The sequence below is a fragment of the Hyla sarda genome, chromosome 4 (assembly GCF_029499605.1).
Source record: "Hyla sarda isolate aHylSar1 chromosome 4, aHylSar1.hap1, whole genome shotgun sequence".
Taxonomy (NCBI): domain Eukaryota; kingdom Metazoa; phylum Chordata; class Amphibia; order Anura; family Hylidae; genus Hyla; species Hyla sarda.
Window position 1 is genome coordinate 318,310,701 of NC_079192.1, and position 25,135 is coordinate 318,335,835.

Genomic DNA, 25,135 nt, shown 5'->3' on the forward strand with positions numbered 1-25,135 from the left:
GCATGTTTATTTATTTTAAAATCCTTACTGTTTGTCCAGGTGAAGTATATCTTTCACTTACATTATTTAAAATTTTTAGGCTGCATTCACATCACGTGGAGCATACAGCAGCTGGATCTGGGGGGAGAATTCGAGCCGGAGAGAGTCAGCTAGTGACTCCAGTTGGGTAATATTAGGACCATTTAGTTATTTTTTTTTTTTGACTGAAAACTGTGGTCTACAGTAAATTTCAGTCCGGCAACAAAAACGGATACGGTCCAAAAATGGCCCAACTGGAGTAACTAGGTGACTCCGCCCGTGTCATTTAAATTCAAGTGGGATACAGCAGCAGCCAGTACTCGAATTCTCCAACGAGATCCGGCTGCTGCATGCCCCAAACGTGAGGGATAGGGGATAAGATGTCTAGGAGCGGAGTACCCCTTTAAGCATGCATGGGATAGGCATAAGACTATCATTCATATAAGATAGAGATAGGTATAAGGCTATCCTTCATATAAGATAGAGATAGGTATAAGGCTATCATTCATATAAGATAGAGATAGGCATAAGGCTATCCTTCATATAAGATAGGGATAGGCATAAGGCTTTCCTTCATATAAACAGGGTAGGCATAAGGCTATCCTTCATATAAGATAGGGAAAGGCATAAGGCTATCCTTCATATAAGATAGGGATAGGCATAAGGCTATCCTTCATATAAGACAGGGATAGGCATAAGGCTATTCTTCATATAAGATAGAGATAAAAGGAGAAGATATAAGATAGAGATAAAAGGAGATTTGGTCAAATTAAAAAGTACAACACAAAATGTATTTAAACATCACAATATGACTAAGGATGAAATGGAGGGCATTGAAAGTTTACACAAAAATAAAAATTTGGTAATCCGAAATTCGGACAAGGGAGGTACCATAGTAGTGATGTATTCGGATCTGTATGAGCATCTGAACATGTGTATGCTCAACGATCCGAATACATACAAGAGGTTGTCAGGAGATCCTACCCCCACCAGCCAAAGGGATTTAGGTCGATTACTGGATGATGGAGTACAACGGGGTGTCATCAGTACTAAAATGAGAGATTATCTATTTGTTCAGCATCCTGTCACCCCAGTCTTCCACTCTCTACCCAAGGTCCACAAAGGGGTTTTTCCTCCTCCCCTACGCCCCATAGTGGCTGGCATTGGATCCTTGGGAGAGAGACTGGGAGAGTGGGTAGACAGTTTCTTGCAGCCTCTTGTTTCCATCACTCCGACGTATATACGGGATACCAAGCATATCTTACATATCATGGATGGAGTGCAGTGGCAGGAGAATTTCTCCTGGGCAACGTGCGATGTCACTGCACTCTACCCATCTATCCCGTGGGGTGAGGGCTTACGGGCTCTGTCCAGGCACATGGATTTGTACAGTAGATACTCCCCTGATCTGAAGCTTTTTATTTTGGAAGCCACCGAATTTTTGTTAAAGAATAATTTTTTTATGTTCAATGGTTGCTTTTTTCTTCAGATCAGTGGAGCATCTATGGGCGCTAAATACTCGCCTTCCTTTGCGAATATTTATATGTCCCAGTGGGAAGAAACACACATTTTTTCTACATCTAACTCTTTCTACAACTCCATAAAATGGATGGGAAGGTATATTGATGATCTCATCGTGATATGGAGGGATATTGAGTTAAGATTTTGGGAATTTGTGAGCTACATAAATGAGAACCAATTGAATCTCAAATTTACTGCATCTTTCTCTCGACTGAACATTTCATTTCTAGATGTCAGATTTTCCACAGATGGACAGCATGTTGTTTCCTCTCCATTTCGTAAAGATATTGCAGGGAACACTATTCTGCAGGCAACATCTTGCCATCCCCATCATGTTACAGCTAATATACCGTATGGGGAGTGGTGTAGGTTGCGGCGGAACTGCACTAGGAATGATACATACGAGGTGGAGTCCGAACAACTACATAACAGACTGAGAGACAGGGGCTACGACGAAAAATCACTTAAGCTAGCCAAGGATAGGGCAGAGAGTCACTTATTATACACACAGATAAATGCAAGGAGACACAAAAAAGTGGGGAATCTGTTCCATTTTTCATTACCCAGTACAGTAGACAGTACAATCAGATAGGTCGGATTATGAGGAAATATCTTCCTATTTTGTATCAGGATCCGATCCTGGGAAAAATTACGTCTTCAGGGTTTAAAATGGTCCCAAAACGAGGCCCCTCTTTGGGTAACAGATTGTCACCTAGTATGTTCGGTACTAGTGCCACTCCTAGCAATCCAACCTGGCTCCATAGTCCAGGCAACTGGAAATGCGGCCACAACACGTGTGTCACCTGCAGACACATGCATGTATCAAGGGATTTCAAGTCATACAGCAATAACCAACAATATAACATTAAAGAATACATTAATTGTAATTCGAAATATGTGATATATTTGGCCTCCTGCGAGACATGCATGTGTCAATACGTAGGTTGTACGTCCACACCATTGAAAGTAAGAATTAGACGACATTTGTCTGACTGTTCAAATCTACAATTTAATATCTCAGCACTATCCAAACATTTCAGGGATGTACACCAGGGCAATACAGAGTCCTTTAGAGTGGTAGGAATAGAACTTGTTAAGAGGATGTCACGGGGTGGTGATTTGAGGAGATCTCTCCTGAACCGGGAGTCCTATTGGATTTTCCTATTGGGCACCCGGCAACCAGCTGGACTTAATTTAAGACATGATCTTATCCTTACGTATTGATATGCCCTTTCTTTCTTTGCGCCGTGCGTCCATGACATGGGACTCCGATACCAATTGCAGCATTGTTTAGCATAGTCATTATATTGTTGCATTGGGTTTAGCAATCTGGAGTTCTATATCATGGATGCACGATGTGAACCATGGTATATGGAGATAACATCTTATAAGTCACTTTCAATACCAGATTATCTATCCATTTATGTTGTAACCAGTTTTGAAAAGATACTATATATATATATACTACCATGTCTACTTCTTTGCCTTTATATATGTAAATTTTATAAGAATATTTGTAATCCAGTTCCATGTTTTACTTCTATCTGCGGAGGCAGTCACATGACTAATTGTTATACTATAAATAGTTTTACCTTTGGGTTTGTTTTATGCCATGACTAAGGGTCTTGTTACCTGAAACGCGTAGGCTTACGCTCTGTCCTGTTCATGTATCTGCTTTTATGCCAATAAACACTATTGCAACGGACATCGAGTGCTGGACGTTCTCTCTTGTTTGCTGTATTGGGCGGTTGCGCTTCCGCCAGTCCGTGCACACTTGTGTCCAGTGGGAGGTGAGAGCTGTCTACTTACCGGCATAAGATAGAGATAGGTATAAGGATATCCTTCATATAAGATAGAGATAGGTATAAGGCTACCCTTCATATAAGATAGGGATAGGTATAAGGCTATCCTTCATATAAGATAGGGATAGGCATAAGGCTATCCTTCATATAAGATAGGGATAGGCATAAGGCTATGCTTCATATAAGATAGAGATAGGTATAAGGCTATCCTTCATATAAGATAGGGATAGGCATAAGGCTATCCTTCATATAAGATAGAGATAGGCATAAGGCTATCCTTCATATAAGATAGAGATAGGCATAAGGCTATCCTTCATATAAGATAGGGATAGGCATAAGGCTATCCTTCATATAAGATAGGGATAGGCATAAGGCTATTCTTCATATAAGATAAGATCAGGGACTATTAATAGTAATCTGAATATTGAGCAGACTAGATGGGCCATATTTCTGAGCGATTGCTTTTGTGCTTTTTAGCCCTGATTCAGGATAGTGAAATTGTTGGCTGTACCAGTGATGTGTTTTGTGTGGAAATTTCCGGGGGAAGTTCCGTAGCATAAATGACCCCTTATTGTAAGGAAACAGAGTTTAACAAAATTCACAAAAAGTAAGATGGACACAAGTGATAATGCAATCATATCTGAACTTGCTTTCACCCAGTTCTTTCTGCAACCAGAATTGTACAAACCAAATGCTACATAAAACAGGGCAAAAAGCCAATAGTTTTCGTGTGAATGAGCACTTTAGACTTTATTATGCACTTGTACACCTATGATTTTTACACATTATTTGTCACCACAAAAGCCCTGTATTTTGCAAACATTGGTCAGTAATTTTCTTGCAGAGTGTCCATTTGAATAGGAATGTTTCCCTACTTGGAGTCCACATAGATGATGGGTGTCTGTAGACTAAAATAAGGGAAGGGCTTTTATTTGTTTGTGATAAACACCATCCACACATCTCAGCATCCTACAAAAATAGAGATAATGAAGCAGCCACAGATTATATGACCACAAAAAGCAGCCGGTCAACTCGAAAGAAAGTGCAGAGTAACAAGGATATAACAAGACCAAGAATTTATGCAGTAATATATTCACTAAATGTAAACCATCATGATATATATATATTTTTTTTTTCTGTTTTACTCATGTGACCTCCATACTCCAGTAAGGAAACATGCATTTTTGAAGTGACACTCTTCCATCAACCTTTTGGAAAGAAAAAAGACAAAAACACTGACATTCTAAAAATAAAATAAAAATAATAATAATAAAAATAGTAAAAAAAAAAATTCAAACAACAATCCCAGGATCATATTCACCAATCCATTGTGCTTGCGCAGTTAGTGTTTGTAGAAGCCATTTTACATATCAATGAAAATAATACATGTTGTGCTTTCACGGAGAAAATAAAAATAATACCCTGTAACTAGTAATGAGAATGCCAATGTTGCTGGCTGAAACAAGTCGATGAAAGTAGATGGGGGCAATAGGTCCATCCAGCAGCAATGGGGTTTAGGTGATTTATGTATATAGGCAGTAGTTTAAGTGGACATGATGATGACAAACTATCAAATGAACAATAGGTCTCATGTACCATAGAATTGTGATTCATAATAACCCATCCCCCTCTCCTCTCTATAGATGATATTTCCGTAACAGATCTGATTGCCAGGAGTATTTCCGCTCAGGAAATCTTTCTGGTATTTTTATCTTCATAAAATCTTGAATACACCTTTCTAACTCTTCTTCGATAGAAAGCTTTTCTTTCGTCACTTTTTTTTTAATAGTGTTGGACTCTCTAGACCCAGAAGTTAAAGTTCGTAAAAGGTCACTTTTCCGTCGGATCTCAGACTGCTGAAGAATCTGCACTGGTCCCTTCTTAGCTGGTCGGTCGAGAGTCTGTATGTTGGGCTGGCGGGTCACCGGACCACAGATGACTGTCTCTTGAGGAGAGCTGGCTTCTGATTGGCTGTCACAGCTGGATGTAGAGAGTTCATTGCAAGATGTTCCACTTTCACCCTCCTTGTCCACTTTTGTGTTTTTACAACAGCAGTCGCAATGAGTTGATGGCCACCTAGAAGGTCCTCCTACAAAGAACGAGAGAATATTGTAAATATCATGGCATGTGTGACCGATTGGTTTGGTCCTATTTTAGAAAAATCATTAGATATGTTTGATCAATTTTTATTGAAAGAATAAGATAACTGTGGATATCTATCATTATGCTTATTATAGACGATGACTCTTAATACTTTGCTTGAATATTTGAATATCTCATACAATTCAAATGTATTCTGTTCAGTCTTTTAATGTCATTACGTATTAATAAGGTACTGTATGCCGTGACATTGTAATTGTGGCTGTCAAATTTCCAGGGCCATATCTGATCCCGAGCACAAGGTCCCTTTAGCATTAAAAACATTTAAAAAAAAATCCTTCACTGACATGCCTAACCAATAATAAATGTGAATATGGTGAACCATTAATGCAGTTCCTTGCATAAAATTGTTATGTTGTTAAAGAGGTAATCCCATCTCAGGAATTTCTGGAGTACAGGATATACCATAAATGTTTTACAAATGTGGCTTCCTTCACTGGGACCTGCATCTACACAGATCTCAAACGTAAAGGGGTACTCCAGTGGAATTTTTTTTTTTTAATCACCTGGTGCCAGAAAGTTAAACAGATATGTAAATTACTTATATTTAAAAATCTTAATCATTCCAGTACTTATCAGCTGCTGTATGCTCCACAGGAAGTTCTTTTCTTTTCAAATGTATTTTCTGTCTGATCACAGTGGTCTCTGCTGACATCTCTTTCCATATCAGGAACTGTCCAGAGCAGGATAGGTTTGCTATGGGGATTTGTTCCTGCTCTGGACAGTTCCTGACATGGAGGTGTCAACAGAGAGCACTGTGGTAAGACAGAAAATAAATAAAATAAAAACTTCCTGTGGAGCATACAGCAGCTGATAAGTTCAGGAAGGTAAAGATTTTTAAAACAGAAGTAATTTACAAATTTTGGCACCATTTTTATTTTATTTTTTACTCCACAGGAGTATCCCTTTAATATAACTTTGTTCTCTATGTAGATGCAGGTACCACCTTTGGGAAAAATCCAGAGTGTATACCAGAAATGTCTGAAATAGGGATACCCTTATGGGGTTTTAGGAGGGCCTCTTGCGAAGCTTCACAGTCTGGACAAGTAAGTATGTGTGCCCTAGATAGGGGTGTCAGCAATTCACCAAAAACTATTGTCTAAATATGGTGCTCTGATGGCCTAGAATACAAATTGGTGAAATTGTCACATTACTTCTCATCATTGTCAAGCCTCTTCCAATCTGTTCCCACATTCAACGTCATGTGCCTTTAAAGGGGTTTCACCATGAAGATAAATGGATCTAAACTGATCCACTATGTACAACCTTTCCTGAAAATGAGAGATAATCTCACTAATCCACCATGTGCTGCTTTGTTTTGTCCTGTTGCCCTTGGCTATGACTATTTTAGGGCACAAAATGTCAAGTATGCTCAGTTGAACTGCATACTGCTCATTATTCTCTACTGCATATGCAAGCAAAGGGGATTGTGGGAAAGGGTGTGTCAGGGGCGGACTGACAGGTCAGGCACTCGGGCACTGAGAGGGTCTATAATAAATGTTATAGGGGTTAGGAAAGGACAATTTTTATCATACTCCTTTTCTTATGGAAAAAAAAAAAGTAGTAAAATAAAACTAAACCTATATAAAATGGAGATTGTTGTAATCGTATGGACCTGTAGGATAAATATAACATGTCATTTTTACCCTAAAGTTCACTGTATAAAAATGGAAGCCCACAAAATTCGCAAAATTGTGATTTATAATTATTAAAATATATCTATAATATTTAGCTTTTGGGTTAAAATGAATGATGTCTGTGGGTGAAGCATCTATATGGGTGTGGCTTACACATGGGTGGGTGCATAAGGGGACCCCATAGGCTGTCAGTTTACCCCTGGTGTGTGCCCTGATGCACAGAAACTTCAAGGTAAAGGACCATGCACACTACAGCTGTCACTTGGATTTTAACTTGCTCCAGCCTCTGTCCACACTGCAGAAAATGTCAGAATAAACATATTCACTCTTTAAGCGGAATTCCACCCAGAAATGAATTGCCATCAACAGAACCCACACATATTCTCCACATGAAAATTTGTGCCGATTCTGTTGGTACCTGCTGCACTCCGGGTGGAAATTCCATAGTGAGCATGGGCAGTAACAGTTCACAAGGGAAACGTGATCGGATCCATTGAGGAGAAGAATAGTGCAAGAATGTAGGGCATATAAAAAACAAGAAAACAAAAAAACACTCCTTTACAATATTTTTTAACCTACAGGTGCCAGAAAGTAAAGCAGATTTGTAAATTACTTCTATTTAAAAGTCGTAATCCTTCCTGTACTTATCAGCTGCTGTATGTTCCACAGCAAGTTCTTTCATTTTTGAATTTCTTTTCTCACTGACCACAGTGCTCTCTGTTGACACCTCTGTCCATTTCAGGAACTGTCCAGAGCAGGAGAAAATCCCCATAGCAAACCTCTCTTGCTCTGGACCATTCCCGAAATGGACAGAGGTGTCAGCAGAGAGCACTGTGGTCAGACAGAACAGACATTCAAAAAGAAAATGACTTCCTGTAGAACGTACAACAGCTGATAAGTACTGTAAGGATTAAGATTTTCTAAATAGAAGCAATTTACAAATCTGTTTAACTTCCTGGCACCAGTTGATTTAAAAAAAAAAAAAAAGTGTGGACAGAACCCATCTCTCAGAAGCTACAATGATAGACATCATTACACTGAAGGGGGGAATTTATCATGACCAGCGTCTCACACCCTGGTGTACATAAACCCCTGACAGTGAAGGAGTTTGCTGGATTTATTAAAGGGGTACTCCAGTGGAATTTTTTTTTTTAATCAACTGGTGCCAAAAAGTTAAACAGATTTGTTAATTACTTCTATTAAAAAATATTAATCTTTCCAGTACTTATTAGCTGCTGAATACTACAGAGGAAATTATTTTCTTTTTGGAACACAGAGCTCTCTGCTGACATCATGAGCACAGAGCTCTCTGCTGGACATCTCTGTCCATTTTAGGAACTGTCCAGAGCAGGATAGGTTTCCTATGGGGATTTTCTACTACTCTGGACTGTTCTTAAAATGGACAGAGATATCAGCAGAGAGCACTGTGCTCGTGATGTCAGAAGAGAGCTCTGTGTTCCAAAAAGAAAATGATTTCCTCTGTAGTATTCCGCAGCTAATAAGTACTGGAAAGATTAAGATTTTTTAATAGAAGTAATTTACAAATCTGGTTAACTTTCTGGCACAAAAAAAAAAGTTTGCCACCGGAGGACACCAGTAAGAGGCGCACACCTCTTGATTAATGCAGGTGCATGGAAGACATTTTTACCACCTCTGATATGATGCACCCTCCACATAAAGACACACCCCATCATCTATAAGCCATGCCTACTTGGCAAACACTGGCAAAAAAAATTAATTTTGGGATCTTGCTATGGAGAGAAAAAAACATGCTTAATTAATACCCCCCTTGCAGTCTGATGCATGTAACGGCAGTATGAAAACATCAGACCACTTCAGGGAGGAACAAAGATGGCTGGTTGGTAATAATCTTATATTATGATAAAAGTGCCCTTTTCTTTTCCATTGTATGATCTGCACTTAAAAGTATGTCAGCTAAAATATCCCTGTCTTATAGGAGGGATTGGGGTATTATTTTTGGAGCAGATATTTCTTGGCATACAAGTCCTTATTTACTATTATGTTCCTGACTGGTTCTTATTAGGTTTTGTGCCATAATTATGTCTGCACCAAAATTTTCATAATTTAAAGGGGTACTCCGGCGCTTAGACATCTTATCCCCTATCCAAAGGATAGGGGATAAGATGCCTGATCACGGAGGTCCCACCGCTGGGGACCCCCGTGATCTTGCACCCCGTACCCTGTTAATATCAGTCCCCGGAGCGTGTTTGCTCCAGGTCTGATTACTGTCGAACACGGGAACGGAGCATTGTGACGTCACGGCTCCGCCCCGTGTGACTTCATGCTCTGCCCCCTCAATGTAAGCCTATGGAAGGGGGCGTGCCAGCTGTCACGCCCCCTCCCATAGGCTTGCATTGAGGGGGCAGTATAATTACTAGAAAAGCAAAAAAGGGGCATAGATTTCTTATTTCAGACCAACCTGATCTATTTACTGTAAATACACAAAGTTCAATTATGATCTACATAGGTCGCTGCAACAAAAACTCATACAGTATGTTTCTACCCAGGGAAGGCAAATAACGACAGTATGTAAGACTGTAATAGAGTCAACCCATACTTGATCCTGGATCTTACAACTCTGTGACAGGTCTTAATGTTTGTTAAAACTTAATCTGGAGGAGCGAGGATGGTGATGAAATGTCATGTTATGGAGGTGGGAGCCTTCCAGTCTGCAAATACGCAGGCCAGGAACATTTATAGACTCAGTCTTAGGCTTGTTCTATATACAGACCCGAAAATCAATACAGGCTAAATTGAAAGTTATTTAATTCTTGCCTTAGGAAAAACTATTGAGTGATACTTTGTTAAACAGGTCGTGTGAATTTGCAAGAAACTTATACATGAAGACTATTGATTTCTGCTTGTATGGACTAGATTCTGAGATTCTTGCCCTTTTCAAGTTCTATTGCTTTGCTTATTCCCTATATACTATATATTTGCTATATACACTGCTCAAAAAAAATAAAGGGAACACTTAAACAACACAATGTAACTGCAAGTCAATCACACTCCTGTGAAATCCCACTGTCCACTCAGGAAGCAACACTGATTGACAATCAATTTCACATGGTGCTGTGCAAATGGAACATACAACAAGTGGAAATTATAGGCAATTAGCAAGACACCCCCAATAAAGGAGTGGTTCTGCAGATGATGACCACAGACCACTTCCTATGCTTCCTGGCTGATGTTTTGGTCACTTGTGAATGCTGGCGGTGCTTTAACTCTAGTGGTAGCATGAGACGGAGTCTACAACCCACACAAGTGGCTCAGGTAGTGCAGCTCATCCAGGATGGCACATCAATGCGAGCTGTGGCAAGAAGGTTTGCTGTGTCTGTCAGTGTGGTGTCCAGAGCATGGAGTCGTTACCAGGATACAGGCCAGTACATCAGGAGACATGGAGGAGGCCATAGGAGGCAACAACCCAGCAGCAGGACTGCTACCTCCACCTTTGTGCAAGGAGGAGCAGGAGGAGCACTGCCAGAGCCCTGCAAAATGACCTCCAGCAGGCCACAAATGTGCATGTGTCCATTCAAGCGGTCAGAAACAGACTCCATGAGGGTGGCATGAGGGCCCGACGTACAAAGGTGGGGGTTGTGCTTACAGCTGTTCCCTTTCGTGTGTGTGTGTATATATATATATATATATATATATATATATATATATATATATATACTAAATAATTGAATAAACCCCAAAGAAAAGCTATATGAATGCAGGCACAGTTTCAAAGAGTGCATGAAGTGTAGGTATTTTTTATTTGCATGGTAAGCGGCTATATATACAAGATGTCAAAGTATTTATTTTAATGCATTTGGTGATAATATGTACTAAACAAAATACATACTTTACAATCTAAAGCTTAGTTTATAGCATTTCATAGTCACATATTCCCTCCTACTGATATTTTGTTCATTACAGATGTATATGGTTAGATGGTCTTTCTATCTCCTTAAAGGGGTACTCCGGTGGGAATTTTTTATTTTTATTTTTAAATCAACTGGTGCCAGAAAGTTAAACAGATTTGTAAATTACTTCTATTTAAAAATCTTAATCCTTCCAGTACTTAGCAGCTGTTGTATACTATAGAGGAAATTATTTTCTTTTTGAATTTATTTTCTGTCTGACCACAGTGCTCTCTGCTGACACCTCTGTCCATGTCAGGAACTGTCCACAGCAGGATAGGTTTTCTATGGAGATTTGCTCCTACTCTGGACAGTTTCTGACATGGAAAGAGGTGTCAGCACGGAGCACTGTGGTCAGACAGAAAATAACAACTCAACTTCCTCTGGAGCATACAGCAGCTGATAAGTACTGGAAGAATTAAGATTTTTATATTGAAGTAATTTACAAATCTGTTTTAACTTTCTGACACCAGATGATTTAAAAAAATACATTTCCACCAGAGTACCCCTGTAAGGACAAAGGGCGCAAATGTACACCCTCACCCTACTCCTATTGTATAAAGCATGATTGGGACCACTGCTGCAAAATAATGGGGTCCCCATCAACTGAGAGGGCAGGTGGAGGTCACTTCCCTGTACACAGGTTTAGCAGCCTGTAGTAATGGAGCGCCAATAACACTGATCTATGCTGTGCCATGGCATAGCTTTGTTCAGTGTATGTAAGTGAAAGATTCCATCTAATAGTCTCCCTATAGGGACTAAAAAATTATGGAAAAAAAAACATTTATACATGTCAATAAGCCCCTCCCCTAATAAAAGTTTGAATCCGCCTTTTTTTTCCATTTTTCAAATAAAATTACGTGAACAAATATAAACATAACTGTATGTGATATTGCCACATGAATAAATGTCCGAACTATTTAAATATTATGTTAGTTAAACTGAACAGTCAATGGCATAAACAAAATAAAAATATACCATAGTCCCGAATTGCTGATTTTTGGTCACTTCATATAACTAAAAAAAATGTAATGAAAAGCAATCAAAACAAAAAGGGTACCGAAAAAACGCGAGATCACGGCACAAAAATTGAGCCCTCCTACATCTCCGTACGGAAAAATAAAAGAGTTATAGAGGTCAAAAGAGGGCAATTTAATGCATAAAAATTTTTATATCATTTTTAAAAGTAGTAAAATAAAAAAATATACAAAAGTTGGGTAGCATTTTAATTGTATGAACCTACAGAATAAAGATAATGGTCCTCATTTACTATTGCAAAGCCGACATGTTTTGTTGGGTTGTGCGCCAGATTCTGTCGCATTGCACCAGAAATTCTGTCTGCACCAGATTTTGCGCCAGAATTGAAAAAAACACGACTAACCCTCCATTTTGCTAAGAAAACACAAAAGGGGTATGGCCGCCTGGGAAATGGGCGTGGTCTCGGAAAAGGGGCGTGTTCCCAACATTTTCACAAAACACCAACATATTTACTAATGTTTCCACATAAAATGTGGTGAATTTGAGCTGAGGAAAATCCGACAGATCAGAACATGTGTAAAAAAAAAAAAAGCAAAGTGTAGATAAAAACATGTTCATTCTTCAAGCGGAATCCGCTAGCAGAAATCAATTGAAGTCAATGGTAAAAAAAATTCCGCCCGACATCGTTTTCACACGGAATTTGCACGCAATTCTCTGGCAATTTGTTTGACAGTGAGATTTAGTGGTAAAATGTAATTATTTCATTACTAAGTATAATTGGTGGTGCAAAAAACAAGCCTTCATATGGGTCTGTAGGACATACAGTCCATGTAAAAATACATCACCCCCTGCAACATACAGCCCGACGTAAAAATGCATCCACCCTCCAACTTAGGCTGGGTCCACACTACGTTTTGTCCCATACGGGAGCGCATACGGCAGGAGGCAGCTAAAACCTCGCGCTCCCGTATGTGACCGTATGCGCTCCCGTATGTCATTCACTTCAATGAGCCGACCGGAGTGAAACGTTCGGTCCGGTCGGCTCATTTTTGCGCCGTATGCGCTTTTACAACCGGACCTAAAACCGTGGTCAACCACGGTTTTAGGTCCGGTTGTAAAAGCGCATACGGCGCAAAAATGAGCCGACCGGACCGAACGTTTCACTCCGGTCGGCTCATTGAAATGAATGACATACGGGAGCGCATACGGTCACATACGGGAGCGCGAGGTTTTAGCTCCCTCCTGCCGTATGCGCTCCCGTATGGGACAAAACGTAGTGTGAACCCAGCCTTACAGTCCTATGTAAAAACACATCTCCCTCTTTCCCCTCAGTCCCTCCAGCATACAGACATATCTAAAAATATATCACTCCATGTCCCCTCAGACCCTCCAACAGGCAATCCTATGTATAAAAAAAATCCCCCCTCCTACATACAGTCCTATCTAAAAAATACATCACCTCCCTCGCATCCCATGCAAAAATATGTAATTTACCCTCACCTCAGCAAATGGAAAGCTAGCTACTTACCTGGCCAGTAGGAGCAGAAAGACAAGTTGCTAGCTGTGCTAGCTCACTTCATCTGCTGTTGCCTACATGCCCCCCACTCGCTAGTGAAAGACTAACTAAATAATGGAGCGTTACTTTCACCGGCCGTGGTTTAACCTCCACTATATATTGTAGAGGTGGGACCAGGGCACAGTATGCACGACTTCTGTGCTGCTCCTAGCACCGGCCGCTACCACTGCACCGCCATTACGTTGTGCCTGAGACAAGTTCCTCATTCGCCTTATGGCAGCTACAGACCTGATCAAGAGCTCAACAGCTCAATACGGCCCAATACCACCAAATGGTATCAATTAGATTACCTTTTTATAGTTTCCTATAGTCTTTTAAGGGATGAGGCTAGTGGAGTAATTAACCCCTTAAGGACTCAGCCCATTTGGACCTTAAGGACCTTTATTTTTACGTTTTCGTTTTTTCCTCCTCCCCTTCAAAAAATCATAACTCTTTTATATTATCATCCACAGACTAGTGTGAGGGCTTGTTTTTTGCGCGACCAGTTGTCCGTTGTAATGCCATCACTCATTTTATCATAAAATGTATTGCGCAACCAAAAAATACTATTTGTGTGGGGAAATTAAAAAGAAAACCGCAATTTTGCAAATTTTGGAAGGTTTTGTTTTCACGCCCTACAATTTATGGTAAAGATGACATGTGTTTTTTATTCCCTGGGTCAATACGATTAAAATGATAGCCATACACTTTTCTATTACTGTTGCGCTTAAAAAAAATCGCAAACTTTTTAACCAAATTAGTACGTTTAAAATCCCCCTATTTTGAAGACCTATAACTTTTTCATTTTTCCGTATAAGCGGTGGTATGAGGGCTCATTTTTTGCACAGTGATCTGTACTTTTTATTTATACCATATTTGCTTATACAAAACTTTTATTACATTTTTTATAAAAAATTTTTGGAATAAAATGTTATAAAAAAGCAGCTATTTTGGACTTTTTTTTTTTTTTACGTTCACGCCGTTCACCGTACGGGATCGTTTACATTTATTTTAATAGTTTGGATTTGTACACACGCGGTGATACCAAATATGTATATAAAATATTTTTTGACACTTTTGGGGGGTAAAATAGAGAAAATGGGACAATTTACGTTTTTATTGGGGGAGGGTTTTTTTCACATTTTTTTACTTTATTTTTTTTACTTTTTTTACTTTTATTTTTACACTTTAATAGTCCCCATAGGGGACTATTTAAAGCAATCACTCGATTGCTAATCCTGTTATAGTCAATGTATAGGACATAGCACGTATCAGGGTTATTGGTCATCTTCTGCTCTGGTCTGCGGGAAGGCAGATCAGAGCAGAAGAATCCCGGAAGACAGCGGAGGCAGGTGAGGGGATCTCCGTCTGCCGTGCAGGATGATCGGATCGCCGCGGCAGCGCTGCGGGTGATCCGATCATCCTGTTAAGTGACCGCGATGCTGCAGATGCCATGATCGGTATTGATCACGGCATCTGAGGGTTTAATGGCAGACATCCGCGGGATCGCGGGTGTCTGCCATTACCGGCGGGTCCCTGGCTGCGATCCACAGCTGGGACCTGCCGCGCATGATGCCGGCATCGCTTCGATGCCCGCGGTTATGCTCAGGACGTAAATGTACGTCCTGGTGCGTTAAGTACCATGTCACCAGGATGTACATTTACGTCCTGCGTCATTAAGGGGTTAATATACACCCCCAGTAACACTTCTGTTTACTACATGACAATGTCGATTTTACAAAGCTATCCAAATCCCTCAGAATGATCCCCAAATAAAAAACTACAAATGGAATTTCCCTTTAAGAACCATAATACCACATGGTATACATTACATAACAGACATCTTTCCCTAAACTGACGATAGAGTTAAAGAAGTGTAAAAACTTGGAAGGTTATATAAAAATGTGTAAACACTGTCAAAGCTTTTGACACATCAGAGAGGTGTAAGAGCATACTAGGAAAAGCTTCATGATTAAGTCTCCAGGTGATAGCAAATTTCTCTTTAAGTAACTTTTACCATCTTAAGAACTCGAGCAGCATGACATTCTGAATCCCACAGCATCATCATTATAAAAGCAACATTGTGCCAGCCTGATGAGTCCATTAGGGAGAATTCCAAACACCAAAAGCACACAAAGAACTAAGCAAGGGAGAGTAAATTGCCTTCAACATCTAACAGATATGATTAAGAAAAAAGTATTCATCAAAGCATCAAAAATGTAATCCTAAAATAAAATGGGAAATCCTCCTGCAATAACCTGTATAAGACAAAAAAAAATTCTGAGATTGATTTGCTGAAACTTGTAGTTTGACACATAAAAAATGCATCAATATCAGTGTTTCAAACCTTCAACCAAAAAGAATTTTATAGCGAAGTTAAATTTACAACACTAAAGTACACCGGCTCTTTTGTTCGGCTCGGAGAAATGTAGGTTGTGCGGGTTACCTCTGGTGAGAGCAAACATTCAGGATTGTTTTCTACATTGTACTGCACTGTCCCGTGTTCTGTAGGAGCCAAGCGAAAACAAGTGACAATTTTGATTACAATAGACTTTTTCTTCCCGTTGACATTTCTAAACAAGAGAAGCTACATCAAATTGTCCACAGCAAATAGACTCTAGACGTTATTTTCAAGTGAACTTTAGGAAGTTAAAACACAATGGTTTTTAAAAAGCTAAACCGAGAACAATTACCCCTAAAAATCAACGCAATGTTTTTTATTTTGTAACATGCACTGGATACAATGGTAACCTAATTGGTAGCATTTGTTAACTTTGTGCTGGCACTCATTGTTACGGTAAACTCAGAGCACTGAAGGGGTATTTCATTGGTCTCCACAGCTCCTGGTCTTCTATATCCAATCCCCTGATGCTTCTGTCTTCTTCCTATTTAGAAAAGTGCTTCGGATAGTACCTGCCTGCTCAGCCCTTCACTGGACAAGACAGGACACCACTGAAGGTATAGTTTTTTTTCTATTTTTTACAGGCCCCAACAACATATTGGCCCTGATTCATCAATTAGCTTGAGACCCTAACTGTCTGTTTTTTCCCATAGCAGAAAACGGAACAATCTCTTCATTAAACACTCTCATCATAGACGTCAATATAAAAATGTAAGCAGAAATTTCATTTCCATTAGTTGACTTATTTTTTTTTTTTTTTTTGGGGGGGGGGGGGGCGGAAAAAAAATGATGCATTACACTGTTCTGTCAAAGGATCGGACAGCTAATACAAAAAAGGACCCATTGAAATCAGTGGGATTGGTTCTTTTCCATTTTTCTGATGCCAGAAAAGATCAGACAAACAGAACACTGTCTGGCTTGGAACACCTTATCATTAACCTTTTAGGGTAGGTTTACCTATTAGTCCTTATTTTAATTTACTTACTTTGGAGTATTTTTAGCTAAAGCCAGTGGGTCCACAGTATAGAAAAAGGTGCAAATAGTTTTTCATTGTATCAGTTTCACTCCTGTTTGTGGCTGAAAATACTAACAAAAATACTACATGTGAATTACTACATGTGAATGCACCCTTAGGATATTTTTAAGCATACTGCCCAGAATGCTGGTATGCAAAAAAACTAAAAAAACTAATTGGATTTACCTCCCGCAGCTCCCTGGTGCCTCCAGTGTCCTACTCCTGCCCTCAGTGCGATCCTCTTCATGTTGTGGTCAACTTGGTACATTGTAGTTGTCGGCTTAGTGGTAGTGATTGAGCCTGGCCCTGGTTTTCTTCTGGTGTTGAGGTCACTGGTGCTTAACTTATCACTGGCTGAGGAGGGACATTGCTTTGGCCGGCAATTAGCTTAGCTGAGCGTGACAAGTCAACCACAAGAAGCAGGTAGAGGATTGCTGCAGAGGCTGGGAGCAGGACACCGGAGGCACCAGGGGAGCAGCAAGAGGTAAGTCCATTTTTTTTTTTTTTTACATGCTGGCATTTTGGGCAGTATGCTAAAAAAAAAAAAAGTTTTATTTTGGAGTATCCCTTTAATAGAGGAAGGAGAGAGCATCTACAAAAGGGCATCTCTCTAGAAAACCTAGCATATCCATGCAAGACCTCAATGGGCATTATGAAGTGCATAATTCACCCCATGGTGGTGCTGAAGGAATTAAGTATTTACCTACTGCACAAACATAATTAATCCAGTGTCTCAGCGATGAAACACCCAGTAGAATACTTATTTTTAAAGTACCTTCTTAGCTAAAAAAGAGTTATTCCAAAACGAATAACAATGTAAATATACATTACAAAAGAAACGTACAGTGTTGGCACCCAAGGTAGCCTACAGAGCCATTAAGCCTGTGGCACACACTAGTATACACAATCCATGCACAGGGATCCTTCATTGGTTTAAGGCTATAAAGCATCTGCTAAAGTGTCTAATGGGCATGCCAATGCCATAGAATTACATGTACGCAATGTGTTGCCTCTTATGCATGTGCGTGATAAAGAAGTGTTCCATCTTGGCATATCAGATAAACAACCCCTTTTGAAACTGTGCTGAGAGATTACATAAACAATACCGCAGCAGGTCTTATAATGTGGACTGCATTGTGAACAGCTCTTCCATATACATCCCCAATGTTATTACAGATACTCCTGTCAGACTGGAAGCTTTAATCACCCGTAATAGTTGTTTTTCTCCTGAATAAAAAGCCAATACATGAATAAGAGCATAGGAAAGTGCTTTAAATGTGGCTTTTTGTCATTTATTGTAACAATACAAAATGCTTTAGAGAAATCAAACTAATAAAACTAGCGACACAAACCATATACATTATCAAACTGGGGAGGAGGGGGGCACTGTTTAACAGGTCCCCTACCCGTTAAAAATGGAATAGCTGCAGCCCTCTAATGTTTAATTATACTAAAACTTCAATTTCAACATCAAATATATTCATTTAAGATACATTTTATTAACTCTTCCCCAGTAATGTCCCTCAAAATACATGTTTTTTATTTATTTTTTTATTTATTTTTAAATATTACTATAAAGAGTACTTCCTAGTCAGGGAAATTCTAACCAATACCAAAATTTATAGGGTGATATTTATCAAAACCTGTGTAGAGGAAAAGTTGCTGAGTTGCCCATAGCAACCAATCAGATTGCTTCTTTCATTTTTGAAAGGCCTCTGCAAAATGAAAGAAGCGATCTGATTGGTTGCTATGGGCAACTCAGCAACTTTTCTTCTACACAGGTTTTGATAAATCTCCCCCATAAAGTTGATTTTAAGAAAAGTATCATATTGCAATGCCTAACAATACAATTATTGCCTCAATAAAATTCTCAATTTTGTCACTTATTTATATCCTAGATTTCACTCAGTGCCACAGTTTTGTGCCCAGTTCACTCATAGTCCTCATTTAATACCCCTGCATAGAATTATATTTCATACAGCACTCGATTATTTTAGAACACAAAATTCCAACTGGCCATGCTGATTAAGTCCACGGATAGCCGTTTACGGTGCCCCGTGTGGTCCGCTGATGATCACTTACCTGTCCTCGGGGCTCTGGTGCGTCCTCTTCGGGATCCCTGCATCATCGGCGCTCTCCATCGTCGTCATCATGTCGCTGCGCACGCCGTTCCGTCATCCAATAGGAGCGGCGTGCGTAGCGATGTGATGGTGGCGACGGAGAGCGAGGATGCCGGGGAAGCAGAGGCCTTGCTGGAGCATCGGGGACACCCCGGGAACGCGGCAATAGCGATGGAGGGTGACATCCAGGGCAGCGGTGACGGTCCAGAGCGGTGGGGACATGTGAGTATAACCTCCAATACCAGTGGTCTTCAACCTGCGGACCTCCAGATGTTGCAAAACTACAACTCCCACCATGCCCGGACAGCTGTAGTTGTAGACCACTGTCCTATACTTTACATTGCACGGATCCCTCAACGTACGATGATTTCAACAAACGATGGTCCATTTGGAATGGATTACCATCGTATGTTGAGGGACCATTGTATTTATATTTTATATCTGAAAAGTGCAACTTGTTCTTTGTGTATCATTTCAGAGCTCGATTATTGCCACCATACTCATATTAGACATACATTATGCTTGCGCTAGAAATAAACTTGCGCACACAATACATCCATTTTCAGTACTTGTGGACATGTAGTGTGGAGCAGACTGAAGATACCCCATAAACTGGGCACATGAGAGGGGAAGGTAAATTATCCGGCTTCCAGTGTCATAGAGAGGGGCTTCCAGTGTCAGCCTCTGGCTTTATAGAGATGGTGAATGTCTAATGTAGGTCACAGACTATCGGTCTGGTAAGTAGCCTTGTGCCTGCCTCAACTATAACTACTAAAGTGTGGAGAGATGGGACAGCTTGGAAAATGGGATCATACCAGAACTACAGTATAGGGCACCAGGGTGGGATTGGATTTGCCAGTTCTTCCATCCGGCTGTGATTTTTACAACTAAACTGGAAGAATCGCCGACTCCCAACCATAAAATTACTGACCATAACTATTTCCTTTTTATTGGCATTGAAATACCACTATACTATAACACTATCTATGTGTTACCAACTGCAATGCTCTTTGTAACTAGCTAATCTGTGACAGTCTATGCCTATTGCTAAAATTCTTGAACTTGCACCGCCAGATAAGTTGGCACGTTTGGAAACCCCATAAAGAATGAATGGAATGCTAGACATTGGATACCGGTGCACTCCATTCATCCTGTTTTCATGATTGGAGGGGGTTATAGTGGGTGGACCCCCACAGATCAGTTTGTTATTGTACATTGGGAGCTTCTAATAAACTGTGACCTATAACCTGTGATCGTGACAAGAATATATTAGGAATTTAATTTGGACCTATACAGAATAAAAAACAAAATGGTGGTCAGCAGTAGTGTTGCGTGGCATAGGCCATATTCGAATTCGTGATATTCGCGAATAAAATCCGCATTGCGAATATTTGCGAGCAACACTAGTCAGCAGTGGAAATTCTTCTTAAATTATTAAACCCAGATTTCTCACTCCTCGCAATAAAGAGCTTGTACCGTGGCCACGTAACATCCTAACAATCTTATTCTCGCTATGAAACGAATATAAATATTTTATTGGTTTGAAAACAAACTTTGTATCTCCATTAGAAGAATAATACCAAATACCTGTATAGGTGGTTAGCATTAGCATTCATCTTGTAGCTCTCATCACCCACAGAGATTATGGTTAGAATAACTATATTAGTGTGTCTGAACGTGGTGCTTCAGTGATTTCATTAGACCCCGCTCCGCACACCCGGCACCTGGAGTATTATTTAACAAAACTTCATTTATTTGGAAGTTTGCAGATTAGGATGCCGAACGCGCGGCGCTCTTAATTGGAGGAGGCTTCAGCATTTTTCTTCCGCTAATATCTACTCGTGTTTTCCTTTGGCAGCAATTGAAAATAAGTCAGTTAATAAAAATGCACTTCTCCATTCCCTGCAAATAGCTCTACTGTGGTTTATAGATAGCAGTAATGAGCTGCCATCTGTGTATAAATAATAAGGTACAACCAATAGATATTAATGATAATCTGCCTAGAAGAAACTGGAAAGTTGGACTTTTTTAAGCAACTTGACTGGGGCCTTTGTTCCCTGATCCAAATATTAGGAGAATAACTAGAACATATGCCATAAGTGTTATATAGTGATATTATGCTGCAAACAAGCAGGTATACACACAATTAGACAGAATCAGCTCTTTGCGCTGCATTAGCCCAATAACTTATTTCCCCAAAGTGTATGGTGTAAATGACCCTTTTCAGCAGGATGCCTACCTTCTAGGTGAATTTATGAGCACTAACATCCTCTAGTGCTACATAATGAGAATGAAATGGCCTACTTTGTGTACGAGATCAAAGTAAACTGGATGATATAGACATTTATCCACCAAGATCATATGTTACAAAAATGACTTATGTCATAGAATTTTGGAAGTCATTTCAAATGGATGCACTGTATCTAGTCTTTTTTTTATGCCTGTTCTATGTTTGTCTTGTAATTTTCCCAGTAAGGGCCCATTCAGGCTATGTATTTTCCGTACAGAAGCTCTGCAGTTCTGTTGCGGAAAATACAGTGCAGCAGCCTCCCATTGCTTTCAATGGGATTCTGCTGCACCATTCACACTACAGAATTTCAACGACTGGCCCAGACCCCACTGAAAGAATGAACATGTTTATTCTTTTGGCGGAATATGCTTGGAAATGCATTGCAATCTCTGGGCAAAAGATTCTGCATTGTGACTGAGCTCTTAGGGTACATTCACATGTACACAATTGAAGTCAATGGGTGGCCATAATATCTGCTGAAAATCAGCAGTGAAATTTCTCCAGCTGATTATGTTCAAGTGAATGTACTCTGAATGAGTGTGATCAGGCATAGCCTAAAAATAAGAGCTCTGGGGGAAAAAAACTAATCATTTTCTAATCCTAAACAAAACCTCTAAGGCATACCTGAACTTTCAGGTAACTTTGGGATAAGCTGTTATGTGTATATATGAGGGGGTATAACATTTACATTTATACCATCTATAATTTTCCATTGTCTCTGATGTAGTGGGAGGCAACTAGCTGCTATGATGCCCTCCCATACACAAACACACAAACACACAAAAGTGAGGATTAGGGGATTCTACTCCACTATATATCTATAGCTAACTCTCAGAAGCTGCATGGAGGACACAATAAAGCAGTAATGAGCAATCTAAGCTGTGAATCCAGCACTGAGGAGAGATTAAACACTCACTACAAGCTGCTGTATCTCTGTCTTCATCCTTCTCTCTCCACCCATCTTTTTTCAGTACAGATTTGTTATTTCTTTTTGCCCTCGCTGATTTATAATGGTATCAGCAGGTTTTGCCCATTTTATTAGATCGAATAACACAGTGTGCAACATTAGTCTGACAATCCAAAACAATGGGATTGCAAAGACCACCTCAACGTGTCCTGTACTGTACTGTAAGTTTGTGCACTGCAAATCCAGAAAATACAGATATGTGGCATCTAACACTATCATAGTTGCTTTCCCTCAGGTTACTATTGTTTTGGATTGTCAGACTAATGTTGCACACTGTGTTATTCGATCTAATAAAATGGGCAAGACCTGCTGATACCATTATATCTAATAAAATGGGCAAAACCTGCTGATTGTCAGACTAATGTTGCACACTGTGTTATTCGATCTAATAAAATGGGCAAAACCTGCTGATACCATCATCAGCAGGTTTCGCCCATTTTATTAGATCAAATAACACAGTGTGCAACATTAGTCTGACAATCCAAAACAATGGTAACCTGAGGGAAAGCATCTATGATAGTGTTAGATGCCACATATCTGTATTTTCTGGATTTGCAGTGCACAGATTTACAGTAAAGTACAGGACACGTGGAGGTGGTCTTTGCAATCCCATCCACACACATTGGAAAAAATTTACATAGAAATCAGAACATGTTATGAATTTTCAGCAATATACTGATTCTGTTGCAGAAATACAGCAGATTTGACCCCTAAAATGCACATGGACCTGACTTAAAGCTGTCATTGATTGTCAATATCTAAGGGGTATTCATTAAAGGGGTATTCCAACAATTGAACGTGACCTCTATCCATATATTAGAGGATAACCAGGTGATCCATAGTCATCCGACTGCTGGGAAGATCACAGGAATGGAGGAGAAATGGCCGCCACAATGAATAGAGCACACTGTGCATGCATGACTAGCCCGGAATTCATTGTCGATGGAGTGGCGCTTGGACATGTTCAGCTTCTATTAATTGCCCCCCATGCTCAGTGGTTGGATCCCAACTGATCACCTAGTTATCCCATATCCTATGGAGGAAAACTTTCAAATGTGGAAATACTCCTTTAAGATGTCTTAGACCTCCTTCTAATGCCCAACATCCAGATCATAGAACTGATCTCATTCATTTGAATGGGACAGTTTACATTTATCCGGCATCTTAATCTGAACGCCGGATGGTTGGACCTGCCACATGGGTGCCAAACGCATCTTGCTGCATGCAAAAAAGGAAATTGGCTGTGTCCTCAAGGGATTTAAAGTCTTGCAAATATTGTATGTCATTTAGTATGCACAAGATTTAGGTCAAATCTGACCTGATGTACATGAGCTCTATTATTAGTAGACACAATGGAGTTGTATGAGCTGATATGCCATGTGAAAAAAAAAAAAATACTAATAATAATAATTCTCCTATTTGCTAAATATGTCAGTAGTACAACGAAGAACAAGACGCCAATTCTCCCAACATGCTTTGTTATCTTGTACTGATTTGATCTACATCTTCATTCACACTCAAAGATATAGTCAGAATTCTACTGGCTTCATGTTACTAATGCTCTCGAGAGTTGTGGGAGCTCAAATAACAGTGATATACTGAAGTTAATGCTTATCTAGCAGAACTTTTCACGTTTCCTTTAGACGTAACAAGAGAAGAAAACCTGATCTAATGCTTATGTACACTAGATGTTTACGGCAAAGTATTATGGAGAATGCATATAAACAGATTTCCCTACGTTTCTACAAATTGTTAAATAACGCTAAGGGTTTATTATACTAATCCATAGAAGAGCAATGGTAAATGATAAGTGGGATAATGGGTATGTAATGTTCTAATCCTTGTATTACTAATGAGAGCGTATACTTGCTATTTAGGAGACATGAACTGTATACAAAATGCTTTGCCTTTGCTCCAACCCGCCATCTGTTGTGAAGCTTATTTGCAAATAAAAAGGAATTATTCGCAGCTGCAGCTTCGCGGTGTAAGGTGAAGGCGGCAGAAAGCTTGGGTAAGTCTTTTATTCCCTACAAGACACATCTGCTGCTTCCAATGTTTCGACAAAATATCTGAAACTACAGGAAAAAATGTTTTCTTTGTTTCTAAATATGGAATCTCTTCATATAATGGATAACGCAATACAACAAGTTCTGCACAAAAAGCAAAATGGAATAGCTAAAAAAAAGTTTAAAGTAATTTAAACAAAAAGCTTGAAAATGTACTTGTGTTGTTGCTTCATAATTTGCTTTTAGTTCTTAGGAATGGTCTAATGCATTCGGCAAAGTATGGGTTTGATAATCTGTACAGAGTAGTGCCCTATCGACCATAAATTGAGCTCTGGATGTACCGGTCGCTTTAAAAAATTTGACATGTCAAAAGTTTTGATTGGTTGAGGTCTGAGTGTTTGGACCCCGACCAATTGTTAAATAGAGCTAGGAAAAAGCATGACTGAAAAATCAATCCCATAGATCAGTGATTCCCACCAGGATTCCTCCAGCTGTTGCAAAACCAGAATTCCCAGGATGGTTGGTAACTGTAGTTTTGTGACAGCTGAAGGGACCCTGGTTGGGAAACACTGCCATAGACTTACATTGTAAGTTTGCCTCGCTTATCACGCTCTTCTCCCAGTTCATTCTGGCGACCAGTCAGGGTCTAAGAACTTACACTCTGACAGAGCAAAACATCTGACATGTCTCTCCAACGTGTCAAAAGTTTTAAAAGTGACAGTGCCCATTAAAGTAAATT

At 39.7% G+C, this 25,135-nt stretch overlaps 1 protein-coding gene across 1 annotated transcript in view; it reads right to left on the bottom strand.

Annotated features, from left to right (window-relative positions):
* Positions 1 to 4,064: 4,064 nt before the first annotated feature.
* KCTD16 (potassium channel tetramerization domain containing 16) overlaps positions 4,065 to 25,135 on the bottom strand; it is a 291,666-nt gene continuing 270,595 nt past the window's right edge. Inside the window, exon 4 of the mRNA XM_056574893.1 lies at positions 4,065 to 5,430. Within this exon, the coding sequence (XP_056430868.1) occupies positions 4,979 to 5,430 (452 nt within the window). The 3' untranslated portion in view covers positions 4,065 to 4,978. The remainder of the gene's footprint in view (positions 5,431 to 25,135) is intronic.